Raw genomic sequence first — 14,990 nt, 5'->3', positions numbered from 1 at the left:
TTGTCTACAAGGATGGAAGTAGTTGAAGGGAAGTAAATCTCTATCAGCACAACTGAAAACCAAAATAATCCTACATTCTTTATTCTACAATGAAAACCTTCACAGGCAGATATTCTGAGCTGCTCATATATGACGGCTTCTCTATAGCGAGCTTATGGCAGCTGCTGTTAAATATAAGACTATGACAACCAAAACTATTGATAAGAGCTCAAACAGAGCCCAGAGTACTTTTTATGGCCAAACAGATCAAGTCAAGCAGACAGAAAGACCCATGTGACTTTTACCAGCCAATGAGCTTCAGTATAAGACCCCAGGCTGCTAATGCAGTTTGGTGCTTTGGTTCCATTCTTGCCTACATATTTGCCTTCAGGTTATAGCTGTTGCTTTTCCAATGATGGCTCAAGCTGCGATTATCATCTTACTTCTCTACAAGATATGTAAGTTTCATAAAGTTCAACAATAAAAAATATCTTTGTATTTATTATTGTTAATTCTGCTTGTTTTAAAATTAATCCACATTTTTTGAATTGACTGAAAGTAAACTTTGTTTTACAGACTCTGTTCCAGCAGTGAGAAATTCAGAGCCAGTAGTTATCTCAGCTGAGCCTGGTAAAGAGGTCACTATCACCTGCACATTTGTAGATGACTCTAGTGCAGATGTTAGGATTTGGTACAAACAAAGACTGGAGCACGTTCCACTGGAAGTGGGATCAAAGTTTAAAGATAAGGACCCAGTAATGTCACCACATTTCAAACAAACAAGATTTAAAATAGACAGAATAGCGAATGGCATTTCTCTCAGGATTGAACATGTTACTAAAGAAGATGAAGGAATGTACTTCTGTGGGTTGGACAGACGGAATGTGATGGACTTTTCTACTGCTACATTCTTGGCTGTAACAGGTGATATAATTGATTTATTGTTGTCAGTGTTGCTTTTATGTAAAATGTCTTTTTAATAAGTCATATTAATGCTTTGAGAATATTTAAAATCATATGAAGCCAATATTAAATACATTGCTGGTATTGATAGTAGAAAATTTCTACACTGTCTTTATTATGCTTTCCAGGACAGTCAGACATATCAGTGCTCCAAACTCCAGTACGGGGGTTAGTTTCTTCAGGAGACTCGGTCACTCTGCAGTGCACAGTCATCTCTGAGATCAGAGCAGCAGATCTCCGAGTGCTCTGGTTCAGAGCTGCTGCAGGACAATCCTTTCCTGAAATCATTTACACTCATCAGAACAGCAGCAGCCGTCAGTGTGAGATCAGCTCTTCTACAAGCTGCTCTCTGTATGAGTTCTCTCAGAACATCCTCGACCAGCACCATACTGGAACTTACTACTGTGCTGTGGCTGCTTGTGGGAAGATCATTTTTGGGAATGGAACATCAGTAGAACTGAGTGAGTCTGTTTTGGTCTTATATATATTATATAAATATGGTGGCTCAAATAATTTGTCAAACTAAGTGGTATTTCGATTAAACTTTTAAAAGGCGGCCTCTGAAAATTAGATTATTGTTTGTGCAGTTTCAGCAGGTTTATGTTTAAAATGCCTTTGTACACTTCTGAGTCCATGATCCCATCAATGAACACAGCCTTGTTGAAATTCTTCTTTAGGCTTTTGCCACATTATATATATATATATATATATATATATATATATATATATATATATATATATATATATATACATGCTAAAAGTGGCTTACTCTGAAACAAAAATCACTTTGCTTAACAGTTTATGAAGTAACCTAAAGAACTTCAGATGTGTCCAAACATTGTGTGTATATATATATATGGGTGTAAAAGAGTTCCTGGAAAACACATATTGCACATATGGGCAAATGCTCTTTTGTTTTGAACAGCCACTTCAACAGGCAGCAGGAATTTCCAGCCCCAGGGGTTGCAGTAGTTAGTTGCAAAGGCCAGTCCTCTCAGACACAGTTTACACCCAGCAACATAACATCTGATAACATCATCGACTTCAGCTACCTTGCTGCTGGTCTTCAGTTGCATTAAGGGCTTCGTATGTCTTCAATGTGGGGTGATGCAACTATAATTTATTATCATCCACCTCTAATTCTTCAGTGATATGAAGATAAAGCCAGCTATCCACCAGCTTCTTGTTCGAATTTTCCTGTTCCACCTTACATGGTGCAGCAGTTCTGACACTTGAGCTGTCAGGATGTAACTGCTGCCATTTAAGGTATTTTAGGAAATTTAGCTAGCCAGCTACCAAGACATCAGCATACTATTAGCGAATTTCTACGCTTGTTTTAAAGAATAAGATTATATTACACTGTAATGACATAAACAAAGTTAATACAATGGTTATCAAAATTTTTGCAGCAGAGAAAATACTGACATTCGTGGGTTTCTTTGGCCACTTGTGCAGGCATCTTGGCGGTTTTCTGTTTTGTTTTTTCTCATAACACTTTATTTGGAGTGTCCCTCTATAAAACCTCCATTTCACCCCACCCCTCTATCTCAACAAAAATCAGGACACTTTACTCCAAGGCATGAATGGAGGGTAGGGGCAAAGGGTGAAATGGGATTGGGTCTAACAGTCTAAACCAGGACCATTGGTGCCCCTCAAGAGTAACTTGGCCACAGCCACTAAGCTCTTCACGGCAGCACAGCATTTATTTTTAGAAGTTTGAGGCCTTTAAACAAATGTCATTAAACATTAATAGAAATTAAAGCACAAAGCATGAAATTCATTATAAACCTTCACATTGCCTGTTGTTCTTGAAGTTAACGTTCAGAGAAAATCCCAAAGAAAGGTTTGAATCAGGTGTAAAACTATATCATTGTATCCATAAAGCTATCATTTATTCCTGATCTCTGTTTTGTAGGTCATCAGCCTGTTCTAGTTGTTACCCTGGGAGTGGCGCTGGTCTTGTTCTTAATCTGGAATATCACTCTAATCTACTGGAGCTGGAGGAGAGAGAGCCGCAGTGGTGAGTTTATTCAGATACTATATATTCATTACCCTAAAGATACAATTTAAAAAATATTTTATTTCATTGCATTTCAAGGCAACACATTTTAGTCTGACACACTTTCCCAAAGACACTTTAAGACCAGATGCATTACCATCATTTCACCATTGTGAGTGCACTGAAGTGTCAGAACAGTGGTTTAGAAAGCATCTTTTGTGAGAAACAGTCAGATTTGTTCAGTCACTTCCATTCATGAACAGCAGATCAGATCATTAACAGATCAGTACCATGAGACATTAAAGATTCTTGCACATGAACGGGGAACCGTCTATATTTCACCTCTTCTTTAGTAACCTATCGCACACTGTAGACAAACACAGCCCTGATTAGATCCCATGTCCACATACATGCTGGTTTATTAAGGTAAATTTTACCACTGTTTCTAAACATATTTAAAATTGTTTGCTCAAAATGTTATCCGATTGTCAGTTGACTTACAATTACTAACTGATGCCTGATAATCAATAGAAAATGCATTTTTCCAGGCTGCTGAAGTTAAGAAGTAGCAAAGGTAAAATACAGATGTATTATTTCTTGGTTATTTTTATCAAAAAAGATAAATTGTGCAATAACACAGCAAACAGGCCCAAGATACTAGAATCAATTACAATCCTTGGGCTGTAGGCCTACTTTACTGTAAAACACACTTTCTGAATGAGTTTGCTATGACTCTGTTATGCTCATAAATATAAACTTCTCTATAATTTGTCAGAATAGCATATACCTTTCACACCAGCTTCTTTAAATGACTTGTTAATCTTTAACTTTCAGGAAACCCAACTGTGGTCGTTCTTAATAAGGTAGTTATTTTAGTTTAGGTGCCTGTGACCAGTATGCAGCTACACAGCCTCAATATCAGCAGCATGAGATGCACTTTATGTTTGGACACATGCTTCCTTTAACCATCACTTTCACTTTCAGTGCCTTTATTTCTCTCATGAGATCCTTTGTCACTCTTCAGACCACAGTCAATAGGTACTCACCACTGCTGACCGGGAGCACTGAGGTTATCATGCCAGGTCATTTCTCACACGTCCCGTCGACTACAAGAAGCAACTATTTTCTCGTCTTCTCTTATGTCTAATACCTTGACATGTGCTGTTGTTGCAAGATAACCAACATTATCCACTTAATCTGTCATAATGTTTTGGCTCATCAGTGTAGATCTTACTTTTGCAAAGTTTTATAGTCATCTGTAAAAAAGAAGAAAAAAATACAGACCACTATCATAAAGATGTTGTCAGAACAAAACCTCTTATCTCCAAAATGGTAACTTTACAGGAGAAGGAAAAAACATAGTTTACTTTCAATGTAAGTCAATGGAACCAGACATTTTTCCAAATTATTTTTGGCCATTTAGTTTGGTCTATTCATCATAAAATTTACACACAATGTAAAGGCCAAGAGGAATTTTCAAATTCTGTCAAAAACTGAAAAATGACAAAAGTGGAGATACAAGGTTTTGTTCCAACAGAAATGAGAATTAACATTTATAATGCCTCCTAATGTAGTTGCCCATTTCAGTAATAACTGTTTCCCCTTTATTCTCTCTGAAATAGGAGAATAATTTCGAGGGCTACTATTTCAATCTTGAAGATGAAGAAAAAGGGACACAAGGAGAACATTTTCACCCCAAGTGAGGTCCTTCCCTGCTACAGACCAATTCAGAAAGACAACATTGCTGAGAAAACAGGAAAAATAATAAGAAAATGAAAAAATGTCCTACTGAATTAAAGGTGCTGATGTGATGTGTCAGTGTTCTCTGGATGTTTTTAATAGCATGAAGAGGGTGTTAAATGTACCAATTGATGTTAAATCTAAAGCAGATAAAATATGTCATTCTTAGATCCTTTATATTATAAGCTAATAATTTAATGTTGCATAATTATTTGGTATCCAGTGATGATTCTTAACATTTGTGGACTACTGTTTTCCTCTGAGCTGTAAAGTTGTAGGCTTCCTATAAACAGCACTTTCTGAGGTTCCTCTGTGTTCTGTGCATCATGCTTTCACAGTCATGAACTGAACTATTAATACATATGGAAATATTACATTAAATACATTTAATTCTTTATTCAAAGTCCTATTCTGATGTATTTTGATGTGATGTGAATCTGTTGGAAATATGAAATTTGCCATTTGCTCCTTTTTGTCGTGTGTTTATGTTTTTACTCTCTGACTATGAAACTGACTCATATTAAAGTCATCATACAAATGCATCCCGTTTCTCTGAGTTACTACTTTTATAAACCAAATAAAACACCAACACAAGTGAAATGCTTACACCTGTCTGTGCATCATGCTGTCACATTCAGGAACTTATATATCATTTGAAAACATAGCATTAAAGGTCATTCATTCTTTATTCAAAGTCTTATTTTAATGTGAAGTAGTCAAAATATTGTACCTAGAAATATTTTACCTAGAATTTAAAAAGAGAAGTTTAAAGAAATTGTAAATATTTAAAATGTTTACATAGAATATTTAGCTATTTTCTTCTTTTATTTTGTTGTGGTTTCTTAGAAAAAAACAATGCTGGGAGCTATTTACTTCCAATACAGTAGATCATTTTAAATGAGGAAATATGCAAAACTTCTAATATTTGTTGTACAGTATTTGGAATTCCTTCAGTGCTGTTCTTTACTGAGTGGATGCCTTTTAAGTAATTTCTCAAATATAACTAACTGCTGTGATCCTGCAGGCTGAATGGTGCAGTTCCAACAGTCCAACTCTAGATGTCTCTAAAACACACACACACACACACACACACACACACACACACACACACACACACACACATTTTTTAAGTTGCTTAAAAAGGGGGGTGCTGGAGCCTATCCCAGCGATCATTGGGCAGAGTCTCTAAAACCAAAGAAACTAAAATTCTTTGATAGTTCTCTGTAAAATCTCAATCTGTCTTTAAGTAACAGTCATAGGAATTTCTATAATATCTATCTCTAATAGGTGTAACCAAACTTGAAGTCCATGAGAGATTATTTTAAGTCTAACCCTGGTCTTAACCTCAACACTTACAGCTACTCCTAAAACAAGCCCTGTAGATCATATATAGGGGACCATCAAAATAAAGCATGACCCAAAGAAATTTGTTGTTGTCTTTTGTAAAGAAGATGAGGCTCTAGTGGCCCTGATCATCAATAATTAGGAAATGAAAACTGTAAACAGCTTCAGGTTTCTCTAAAACTGGAGGGTGAATTAATCTTCATCTGTTTTTCAAATAACTGTAATTTGCTAACTGTTGCTGAAAACACTGAAACAAACAAACTTTCTCTCTCTCGGCCACTGAAGTTGGTATCATGATGAATTGTAAATGATAAACTGAATTAAAGACCTTTGTCTTCAGGAAATGTGGCCTTCTAACCTTGTGCCAAGAGCAGTTTCTGTGCTGTGGTGTATCAGTCATATTAAGAGATGTGGTGCTCTTCACTGGCTGGCTGAATAAATGGTCTCGTGTTAATCTGGAGAACAACATTTTGGTTCTGTACGACACAAGTAATGAAATGATTCTGTCCTGAGTCACTCAAGGACAGTTGTAGATTCAGACCAGAGATGGTATCCAATGATGATTCTTAAAATATCTGGACTGCTGTTTAAAGAAATTTCATTCTTTATTCAAAGTCTTGTTTTGATGTGATTTGATGTGATTCAATGAAAATCTCTGTTGGATTATGTAATGGGCCATTAGCTCCTTTTTTGCCTTGTGTTTTTTTTTTTTACTCTGTGACTTTTATACTGCTTTGTTGACCCGATTTGACTTGTATCACAATTAATTAATCTTGCCAGCGCATCCTCTTTCTCTGAGTTAATACATTTATAAATTGTTTATAATTCTTCTGTAGTGTGTACTGGAAAGCCTCAATAAAACCAAAATCAGTGGAGTGGAAATATTCCTATCGAATACCTTGAAAAACATACAAAGACATTCATGAACATATCCAGCCTAGATTGATATCCTCTAACATTGCTTAATGGTATAAATTATTTTATTACTATTCTCAGTTTATATCAATGAGTAGCTGCTCCAGGAGCAGAATACTCCACTGATATATAGTGTCCTTTATCCTACATTTACATTTATGGCATTTGGCTGACGCTCTTATCCAGAGCGACTTACAGTTTGATCATTTTTACACAGGTAGGCCAAGGTGGTGTTAGGAGTCTTGCCCAAGGACCCTTATTGGTATAGTGTAGGGTGCTTGCCCGGGTGGGGAATTGAACCCCAGTCTACAGTGTAGAAGGCAAAGGTGTTAACCACCACCAGGTTTAGAGAGATACAAGTAAAAAAGACAACACTATTAGCATTAGCTGAGTTAACAGACCATTTTTCTGTTCTTCTAAAAAGACTGGCTGCCTGTGTTCTTTTCAAGCCATATCTTCTTAGGCTTTATTTTCTCAATGTGGCCTTGATTTTAATATAGTGAGAATGCTGAGTGGAGAACCTGAATAGTGCTCAAAGTCACAGAGTGCCAGTGCACAACAACGCCAAATGTCAACACTGGTGCGCCAACCTTCGTTAAAAACAATATTGTGCTACATCCAAACATTGCATGTTATTTCAACTGTTTGAAATTATGGGAGAAATCTCAGTGGTTTCTTAGCTGTCACAGTTTAAAACTCAAAATGCTCAAATTTCTGTTTAGCTCAGTTTTAGTCAGTAACATCAAAAAGAAAGCAGCACTAGCCTTCAGTTGTTCTCAACACTTTACTGAACTATGATCATTAGTTGACTTTTGCCATTACAAGTATTAATAGTCTTTGTTTTCTTTATTATCATTATATTTATCTTTACTGCAGTATTTTGCTAAAATATAATAACTTGCAGACCCAGAATTTCAGTGACACAATGGAAATAAAAGAAATGCTATTGTAATAGGCAACAGAACTGAACCTCTATACCAATTCTGTTATATTATTATTATTATCATTAGTATTATTATTCCTGTAATTAATATTATTGAATTTTTGCATTTTAAAACTGACACATAAAATATGAGATATCAATATGACAAGAAAACTGTCTCCTAAACCGCCCCCGCCCCACTCCCGATAAAATTAAAAATGGTAAGCATAAACATGATCACACACAAATATTTTAAATGTCATTAAATGGGACTCATAAAATAAGTTTGTCATTCCTTATTATTCATATTATTCATCATGTTAAAACAAAATTCTCTGTAGTGATATGAATATGAAGTAAACAAATATACCTCCATAAAGCGTATTGTTGTTTGATTGATATTGTGTGTACTGCCTCTAATAGAGTTCTCTATTACAGCACTGATCTCATTCATTCAGTCAGTCTGAAACAAGACTCTAAAGCTGAAGACTTTAAATTTGCTACTTTAAATTACAGAAGACGACTGAAGGAGAATGTTTTCACTCACTTTCAGTGACATTCTTTCCTGTTTCTGACTTCAGACCAATTCAGAAAGAAAGTATTGCTCTCAATATTGAGAAAATAAGAAAATAAGTCATACTGAGTTGAAGGCGCTGATGTAAGGTACCAGTATTCTCTGGATATTTCTTGTTTTAAGGGAGGATATTTCTCTTCTTTAAGGTTTTTATCAGCAGATAAAACCCAGCTGAACAGTGTAAAAAGAACTCAAATTGTATCAAATGTGAAATGAAAATATATTTCTTGTTGGATCTTTTATGTCACAAGCTAATTTGTATAATCATCTAGCATTTAGTAATATTACATTTTTTTGATGTCTGCTTCTTCTCTGGGATGTAAGGTTGAAGGCTTACTGTAGGCTGTGTCATGATGTTTATAGATCATGCTGTCATGATCATAAATTTAAAATTGCCATAATAAAATATCTGAAATTCCATTCTTCTTTATTTTGTTGTAGAATAGATCATTTTAAATGAGGAAATATGCAAATTTGGGCAATTTCTCTATTACAACTTACTGCTAGAATTCTGACGTGTCATCAGTGATGTGGGATTTGCTCTGGTGAGGTGTGAACTGGGTTTGATGATTTTTTTCATGTGGAAAAATATTTGCTGCAGTATCAACTGATTTGATGTCGGTCCCTGTCTGGAGAAGAAAATAACTAACTTGACTCATCATCAGTCTTCTGCAGATTACAACTTGGGCTTAGGTAAGGCCTTTGTCCCACCTCAAGAAGTCTCTCTGTCTGTCCTCATAAGAACAACAGATTAAATACTAGAGAGATCTTGACTTGGACACATCCTAACAGACACTAAAAGGCAGGAGGTGAAGCTGGATCTAGTAAATTTGGGTGATTTCTTGTGTTGCTACTATGTTTGCTGCAGGGTCTTGATGAGGCCCCAGTTGATAACGGATCAGTTGTGCTAGGAAGTGATGATGTCTGTGAGGCCATCCAGTAAGATAGGGACTAGAAACAGTGAAGATCCATTTATTAAGAATTTCTGCAAAATAAATTGTATAATATCATGTATAATAGTTACAGTGTGATTGATCCTTTGATGCCACAGTCATCTGTTGCCAAAAATTCAAGAGAGTATAAATAGCCTCATTCTCTGTGGGTGGGTAGGAAGCCCCTCGCTCTTTTCCTTTACTCAGCAGGATGGTAACGTGGCATCTGTTTGCTGATATTGAGCTCCCAACACACTGCGCTGTCTGATGACGTTGCATTATCAGCAGTTAAGTACATTGAAGTTATAGTAACTGGCTTCATAGACCTCTTCACAACCACATATTAGCCGTCACTCTTCCAGGTTAGAACCTATCAAATCTAACTGAGACCCTTAGACATCATCACACTCTGGTCATCCTTTCTGGTGATGTTCTGTCAAGCATGTAATTCACATTTTTGTGGGCTTTTACCTTCCAGCTTATCTTCAGTGAGTGTAATGCTATTAAAGAGAACTTGTTTTAAGAGTCTATTGAACTTTTATGTTTTTTATGACTTTTACAAGAATGCTCTATTATCTATTATAGTTTTTTGCTGCTTTTATTAAAGAGAGTTTCTACATAATCTGCTATATTAAAGTATAATAGAACTGATAAAAATGATCACATTTTGTTTATATGACAATAAGTACTTATAATAACACTTAAATAGTTTTGACAGGAGGAGCCTTCAGGTGGTCAAATGCGCATTAAACAAGCAGTCAGAAAAAAAAGGCTGTGACTATTTCCAGCCAATGAGGTTACAGTCACGTGCTCTGCAAGCTACGTTGGTGATTTTGTCATTTGCTTCTCCTAAGACGTACCTCAGTGCTTCAGTGGAGATCTGTCTTTTTTGGGTAATGGCTCTGATATGGATTCTCATCTTATTTCTCTACATAACAGGTACGTTTAACAGCTCTTGAGAAGAAAGGTTTTTGGTCATCAATTACTATTAACTTTAGGTATTATTATTATTATTATTATTATTATTAACTGTGCTGATAAAATATCACCAGTTGAGCTCTAGTCTAATCCTGTCTTATAGATCCTGTTCAAGCTGTGGGACTTTCTGAGGCGTCATTTGTCTCAGCTGAGTCTGGTAAAACTGTGACTCTACACTGTAAATTTGTGGAAAGGTCCGGTCAAAGCGTTAAGAGTTGGGTTTGGTACAAACAAGGAGCTGGACAGGAACCGCAGGAAGTGGCAGTGAAGTTACCCGAAAAAAGAGCAACTACTTCATTAAACAGATTGAAAATAATCCAGAATTTTAATCTGACTATTGAGCAAACTGAGAAAACTGATGAAGGAATGTACTTCTGTGGTGTAGGAGTCGGGAACACCATTACATTCTCTAAAGGCACATTCTTAGCCGTGACAGGTAATAAATGACCATTTTACATTTAATTACCATATAAACTCATATGCTTGTCTGAGAAAAGTACACATATGCAATAAGATCTTACAATGTCTTTATTATATTGACCAGATAAACCTCAGTTAAACATATCAGTGCTCCAAACTGCAGTACGGTGGTCAGTTTCTCCAGGAGAGTCGGTCACTCTGCAGTGCACAGTCCTCTCTGAGATCAGAGCAGCAGATCTCCGAGTGCTCTGGTTCAGAGCTGCTGCAGGACAATCCTTTCCTGAAATCATTTACACTCATCAGAACAGCAGCAGCCGTCAGTGTGAGATCAGCTCTTCTACAAACAGCTCTGTGTATAACTTCTCCAAGAACATCCTCGACCACCACCATACTGGAACTTATTACTGCGCTGTGGAAGCTTGTGGGAAGATCATTGTTGGGAATGGAGCATCAGTACATTTTCGTAAGCAATATTTAAGAAGATTAAATCTATCGGTCATTAATCATTTGTATAATGGCATAACAGAACTGACAGTATTCTCCAGCTGGATTGAATGCATATATGCTGTGCCCATTATTAAACAGTCTTTAGACACCTGAGAAAATGTAAAAAGTAGATCATCAGATCTACGTAAAAAATACTTCATGTGGTAACAAGTAAATAAACTAGTGTTATTCAACTTAAAAACTATGCTGTTTGAAAGATTCTGTGATTTATTCAGGTTGAATGAAATAAATGTATTTGTTCCCAAACGTAATTTTTTTAAGCAGATATGACGAGTCACTTTTTATAGTGTTCACTCAAACAGTAAAACTTTGATCACATCATATTTCTTCATTCATATTTTATAATCCATTATGCTGTACCTCAGAGTGGGATAGAGCTGAGAAACTATATTTCTATGAATGTATGAATTAAAATTTGAAATATGAGGCCAAAAATATACTTGAATGAAAGTAAATTATTGACATTTCAACATTTTCTAGTGTATAAAAGTAATGAAATGAAATGTAATGAACTCAAATATGCAGCAACTCAACTGACCGATGAGAAAAATGGTGTTTCCATGAAAATACGTAATTCAATTAAAATGCACTTTAAATAATACCTGAATAAATATAGAATATCTTTGAGCTCAACTATCCCAAAATAGTGTTTTCTCATGGTTTGAACTTTTGTGAACAGAAGTATACAGGATTATTTATTTATTTATTTTTAGAAAGTCCCGTTGTGCTTTGTCTGGGAGCAGCTTTGGGAGTGTGTGTGGTTGTGATCTCTGCTCAAGCCTTTATAATCATTACAAGGAGAAGCAGTGACCGCTGCAGTGGTGAGTGGAGGAGTTTACGCTCTTTTCTTTACATTTATCCCAGTGTTAAGTTCAGCTGTTTCCCTTACTGAGGAAAAACACCATATGATAAAATGATACAGAAAGCATTTATGCAAAAAAGAAAGAAAGAACAGTTTTTATGCATTAAATATCACTGCAGTTGGAAGAAAATTTTTCAGTCTTTGACTTTTTAATTTTTTTTTTTAAATGCCTGTTGTTCTTCACATTGTGCGCAAAATTCAGTAAGACAGTGTCAAAAGAAACATCCCAAAATAACTTGGAAAAAAGTCTGGTTCCTTAGACTTACATTAAAAGTAAAGAATGTTTTTTTCTTTTTACTGTAAAGTTATCATTCTAGAGTTACAAGGTGTTCTTCCAACAATAGTGATATGCTTGTGTGACTGTACATGGAAATGTGGTGAATGTGATGAAAATATCGTCTTGGCAAAAGTAATGTTGCCTGATCCGATCATGATCCTGTATATTCTTTATCCACCACAGGGAGAAAACAACAAGGTTCATCAGCAGAGAACACAACCAGTCAGGTAACACCTGTGATCTGTACCACTTTCAGAAGATGCTGATACTGTTTAACCCACACAGAACTTACTTAACCTTCTGTGTTCTTCCTCACAGACTGCTGAGAGTCTGAATTACGCTCCCATCCATTTCAAAGAGAACAAAGCCAAACCTGGACGAGTGAAGAGAGAACAGCCTGAAGACATTGTTTACTCTCAAGTGAGAAGCTCTAATGCTAAAGCTCATCGATCTCATCGCTAGATCTCTTTCCTGTAGTGAGCAGTAGTGAAGTTTGGGGATGTTTTTATTCTACTGGGATATTCAGAGCTGCACATGATCTCCAGGTTAGTTTAGTGATGTGTGTTATGGTTTCTCTTGATTTTAGACTGGTGTGTGCAGGTGTGGATTGTTTAGGTCCCCATTTTGCTCAGAATATTTTGACAGTGAGTGTGGTTACTATCATCTTTCACCTGTAACAGACACGCATGAGTTTAGGCTGATGGCATCTGATATAGTGTGATGTAATTTTTGAGGCTTTCTGAAGGTTTAACAGAAAAGTCATTTCAGATCGTGAAGTCAGTTTTCCCATAATTCATTTATGCATCACTGCTCTTTTATTGAACACTTATTAATTTCCCTTGTGTGTGTACTTCTTTACGTACAATATTTTGGGAAAATAGCTAGCTGTCTACATAGTAAGCTGAATTTGAATTACATCAGTCCTGAAGCCGAACGAGAATACAAGATTTTTTTCTGATTATATGTCTGCATGATTTCTAAATATAACTAGCATTATAACGGAGATGTTTCATAAATGTAGAGCCACAATATTAATCAAATAAAAAAAATTGAGAGTATCTCAATTTTTATATTTTCAAGACAAAATAAAACCACAGGCAGGTTTCAACCTGGTAATTTGTCCATTTCATTGTCTTATTGTGTTGCATCTATTTCAATACAATCAATACATGATATAGTATAGCTACAGGTTTTATCAAGCTGACACATGTATAAGAATATATTTCACATTACAGTTCCTTCTTATTAATGTAATTGCAACTGAACAAATGCTGGCAATATTACAAATGGAATGCACTTAATTTTCATTTTTATAGTTACCTTTAATCTAACTTTACATGGGAGGGTAAAAAAGTGTTACAATTTAATGTCAGTTAATGTAAAGAAATATTATTTTATTCCAAGTAAGTTTTGAGCATTTGTTCTACTCACCTAAAAATTAAGATGAAATGTTATTATTTTTTGTATTTGTAAATTTTCTTGTTTCATGCACATTGACCTTGTATTCAAAAGGTTAAGAAAATATCTGGTGAAATTCAGTTCATTCCAAACAATGTTAGGGTTGGCTTTAAGGCCAAGTGTGGAAATAAAGGTGAATTTAATAGACATTAAATTACATTTACAAAGAATGTAAATGTATAATCCAAATAAAAAGTTGTTCAAAATGAATTTGGGACTAAAGGAGACCCTCTAGAGTGAGAAGCTCTAATGCTGCTTCTCCTCATACATATCGCTAAATCTCTTTTCTTTCATGAGCAGAAGTTTGGGGACGTTTTCATGTTTCTGGATCATTCAGTGATGTAGTTGAGCTCCACTTCAGCTTTAAGATCTTTAAAGCTTTATTCTGTTGTTTATATGGTTTATATATGCTAGATATATTATGTTTCTGCTCAAACCTACCAGAATCTATTCTAAAGTGCTGCAAAGTCCTCACTGTTCTGTGTTTAAACTGAAAAATTGTCCAGTTCGAGTTCTCTGTTAGAGCAGTGTGAGTGTAGTGTTAATGATCTTTTACATGTTTTCACACTTTTTTCTGTTGAACGAGTTCAGACTGATGGTGTCTGATATGATGAAGCCTTCTTGGAACGTGTGGCTGTGAAGAGAAGTTTCTTTCTTCTTTTTTTAAAGTCACATCACACTTCAGCCACTTGCAGAACTGAAACTTGTTTTGACAGTTGACAATATTTGTTTCTCTGAATTTATATGGAAAAATGAAAACTAATTATAGTCTGGATGGGAGTTTCTTTAATGCAGTTCTTTAATGTTTTTGTAAACATATTTTGGTACATGAACTATATAATCCATGAGCTAATATTCTTATAATTCTGCTACAGTTTTTAATAAAGGCATAAGAATTTACTTCAATTGTTGGACTTTTTTTTCACTTTTCCTGAAACTGAAAAACCAAAAACGATCTGTGCTGTGCATGAAAGTGAAGTCTGTGCTTCTTTATTAACTGATTCATAAAACAAAGTCGAGAATCATGTCATTTTCACAGATATAGAAAAATTACAATTCAATAGTTTACTACCCTTCTTGTGTAAAAATATTTGACATTAGCAACTGAACTAATGAAAAA

The 14,990-nt window shown here is 35.4% G+C and overlaps 1 protein-coding gene across 1 annotated transcript; it reads left to right on the top strand.

Annotated features, from left to right (window-relative positions):
* The first annotated feature begins 351 nt into the window (after positions 1–351).
* Positions 352–5,178, top strand: LOC119263873 (signal-regulatory protein beta-2-like). The gene is made up of 5 exons (XM_037540654.1): positions 352–437; positions 556–903; positions 1,071–1,403; positions 2,858–2,962; positions 4,564–5,178. The coding sequence occupies exons 1-5, from the start codon at positions 392–394 to the stop codon at positions 4,569–4,571; spliced, it is 840 nt and encodes a 279-aa protein (XP_037396551.1). The 5' UTR covers positions 352–391; the 3' UTR covers positions 4,572–5,178.
* The last annotated feature ends 9,812 nt before the right edge of the window (positions 5,179–14,990 follow it).

Source organism: Pygocentrus nattereri, chromosome 8 (assembly GCF_015220715.1).
Source record: "Pygocentrus nattereri isolate fPygNat1 chromosome 8, fPygNat1.pri, whole genome shotgun sequence".
Lineage (NCBI taxonomy): Eukaryota > Metazoa > Chordata > Actinopteri > Characiformes > Serrasalmidae > Pygocentrus > Pygocentrus nattereri.
The sequence above is the reverse complement of the archived record's forward strand: the minus strand, read 5'-3'. Positions and strand labels throughout refer to the sequence as shown.

What these genes read in the sequence shown, in the direction of transcription:
- LOC119263873 (XM_037540654.1), top strand. Translation starts at nt 392, where the DNA reads ATGATGGCTCAAGCTGCGATTATCATCTTACTTCTCTACAAGATAT. An exon ending in TACATTCTTGGCTGTAACAG is followed by an intron (nt 904 to 1,070) that starts GTGATATAATTG and finishes TATGCTTTCCAG; the next exon opens with GACAGTCAGACATATCAGTG. An exon ending in TGGAACATCAGTAGAACTGA is followed by an intron (nt 1,404 to 2,857) that starts GTGAGTCTGTTT and finishes TCTGTTTTGTAG; the next exon opens with GTCATCAGCCTGTTCTAGTT.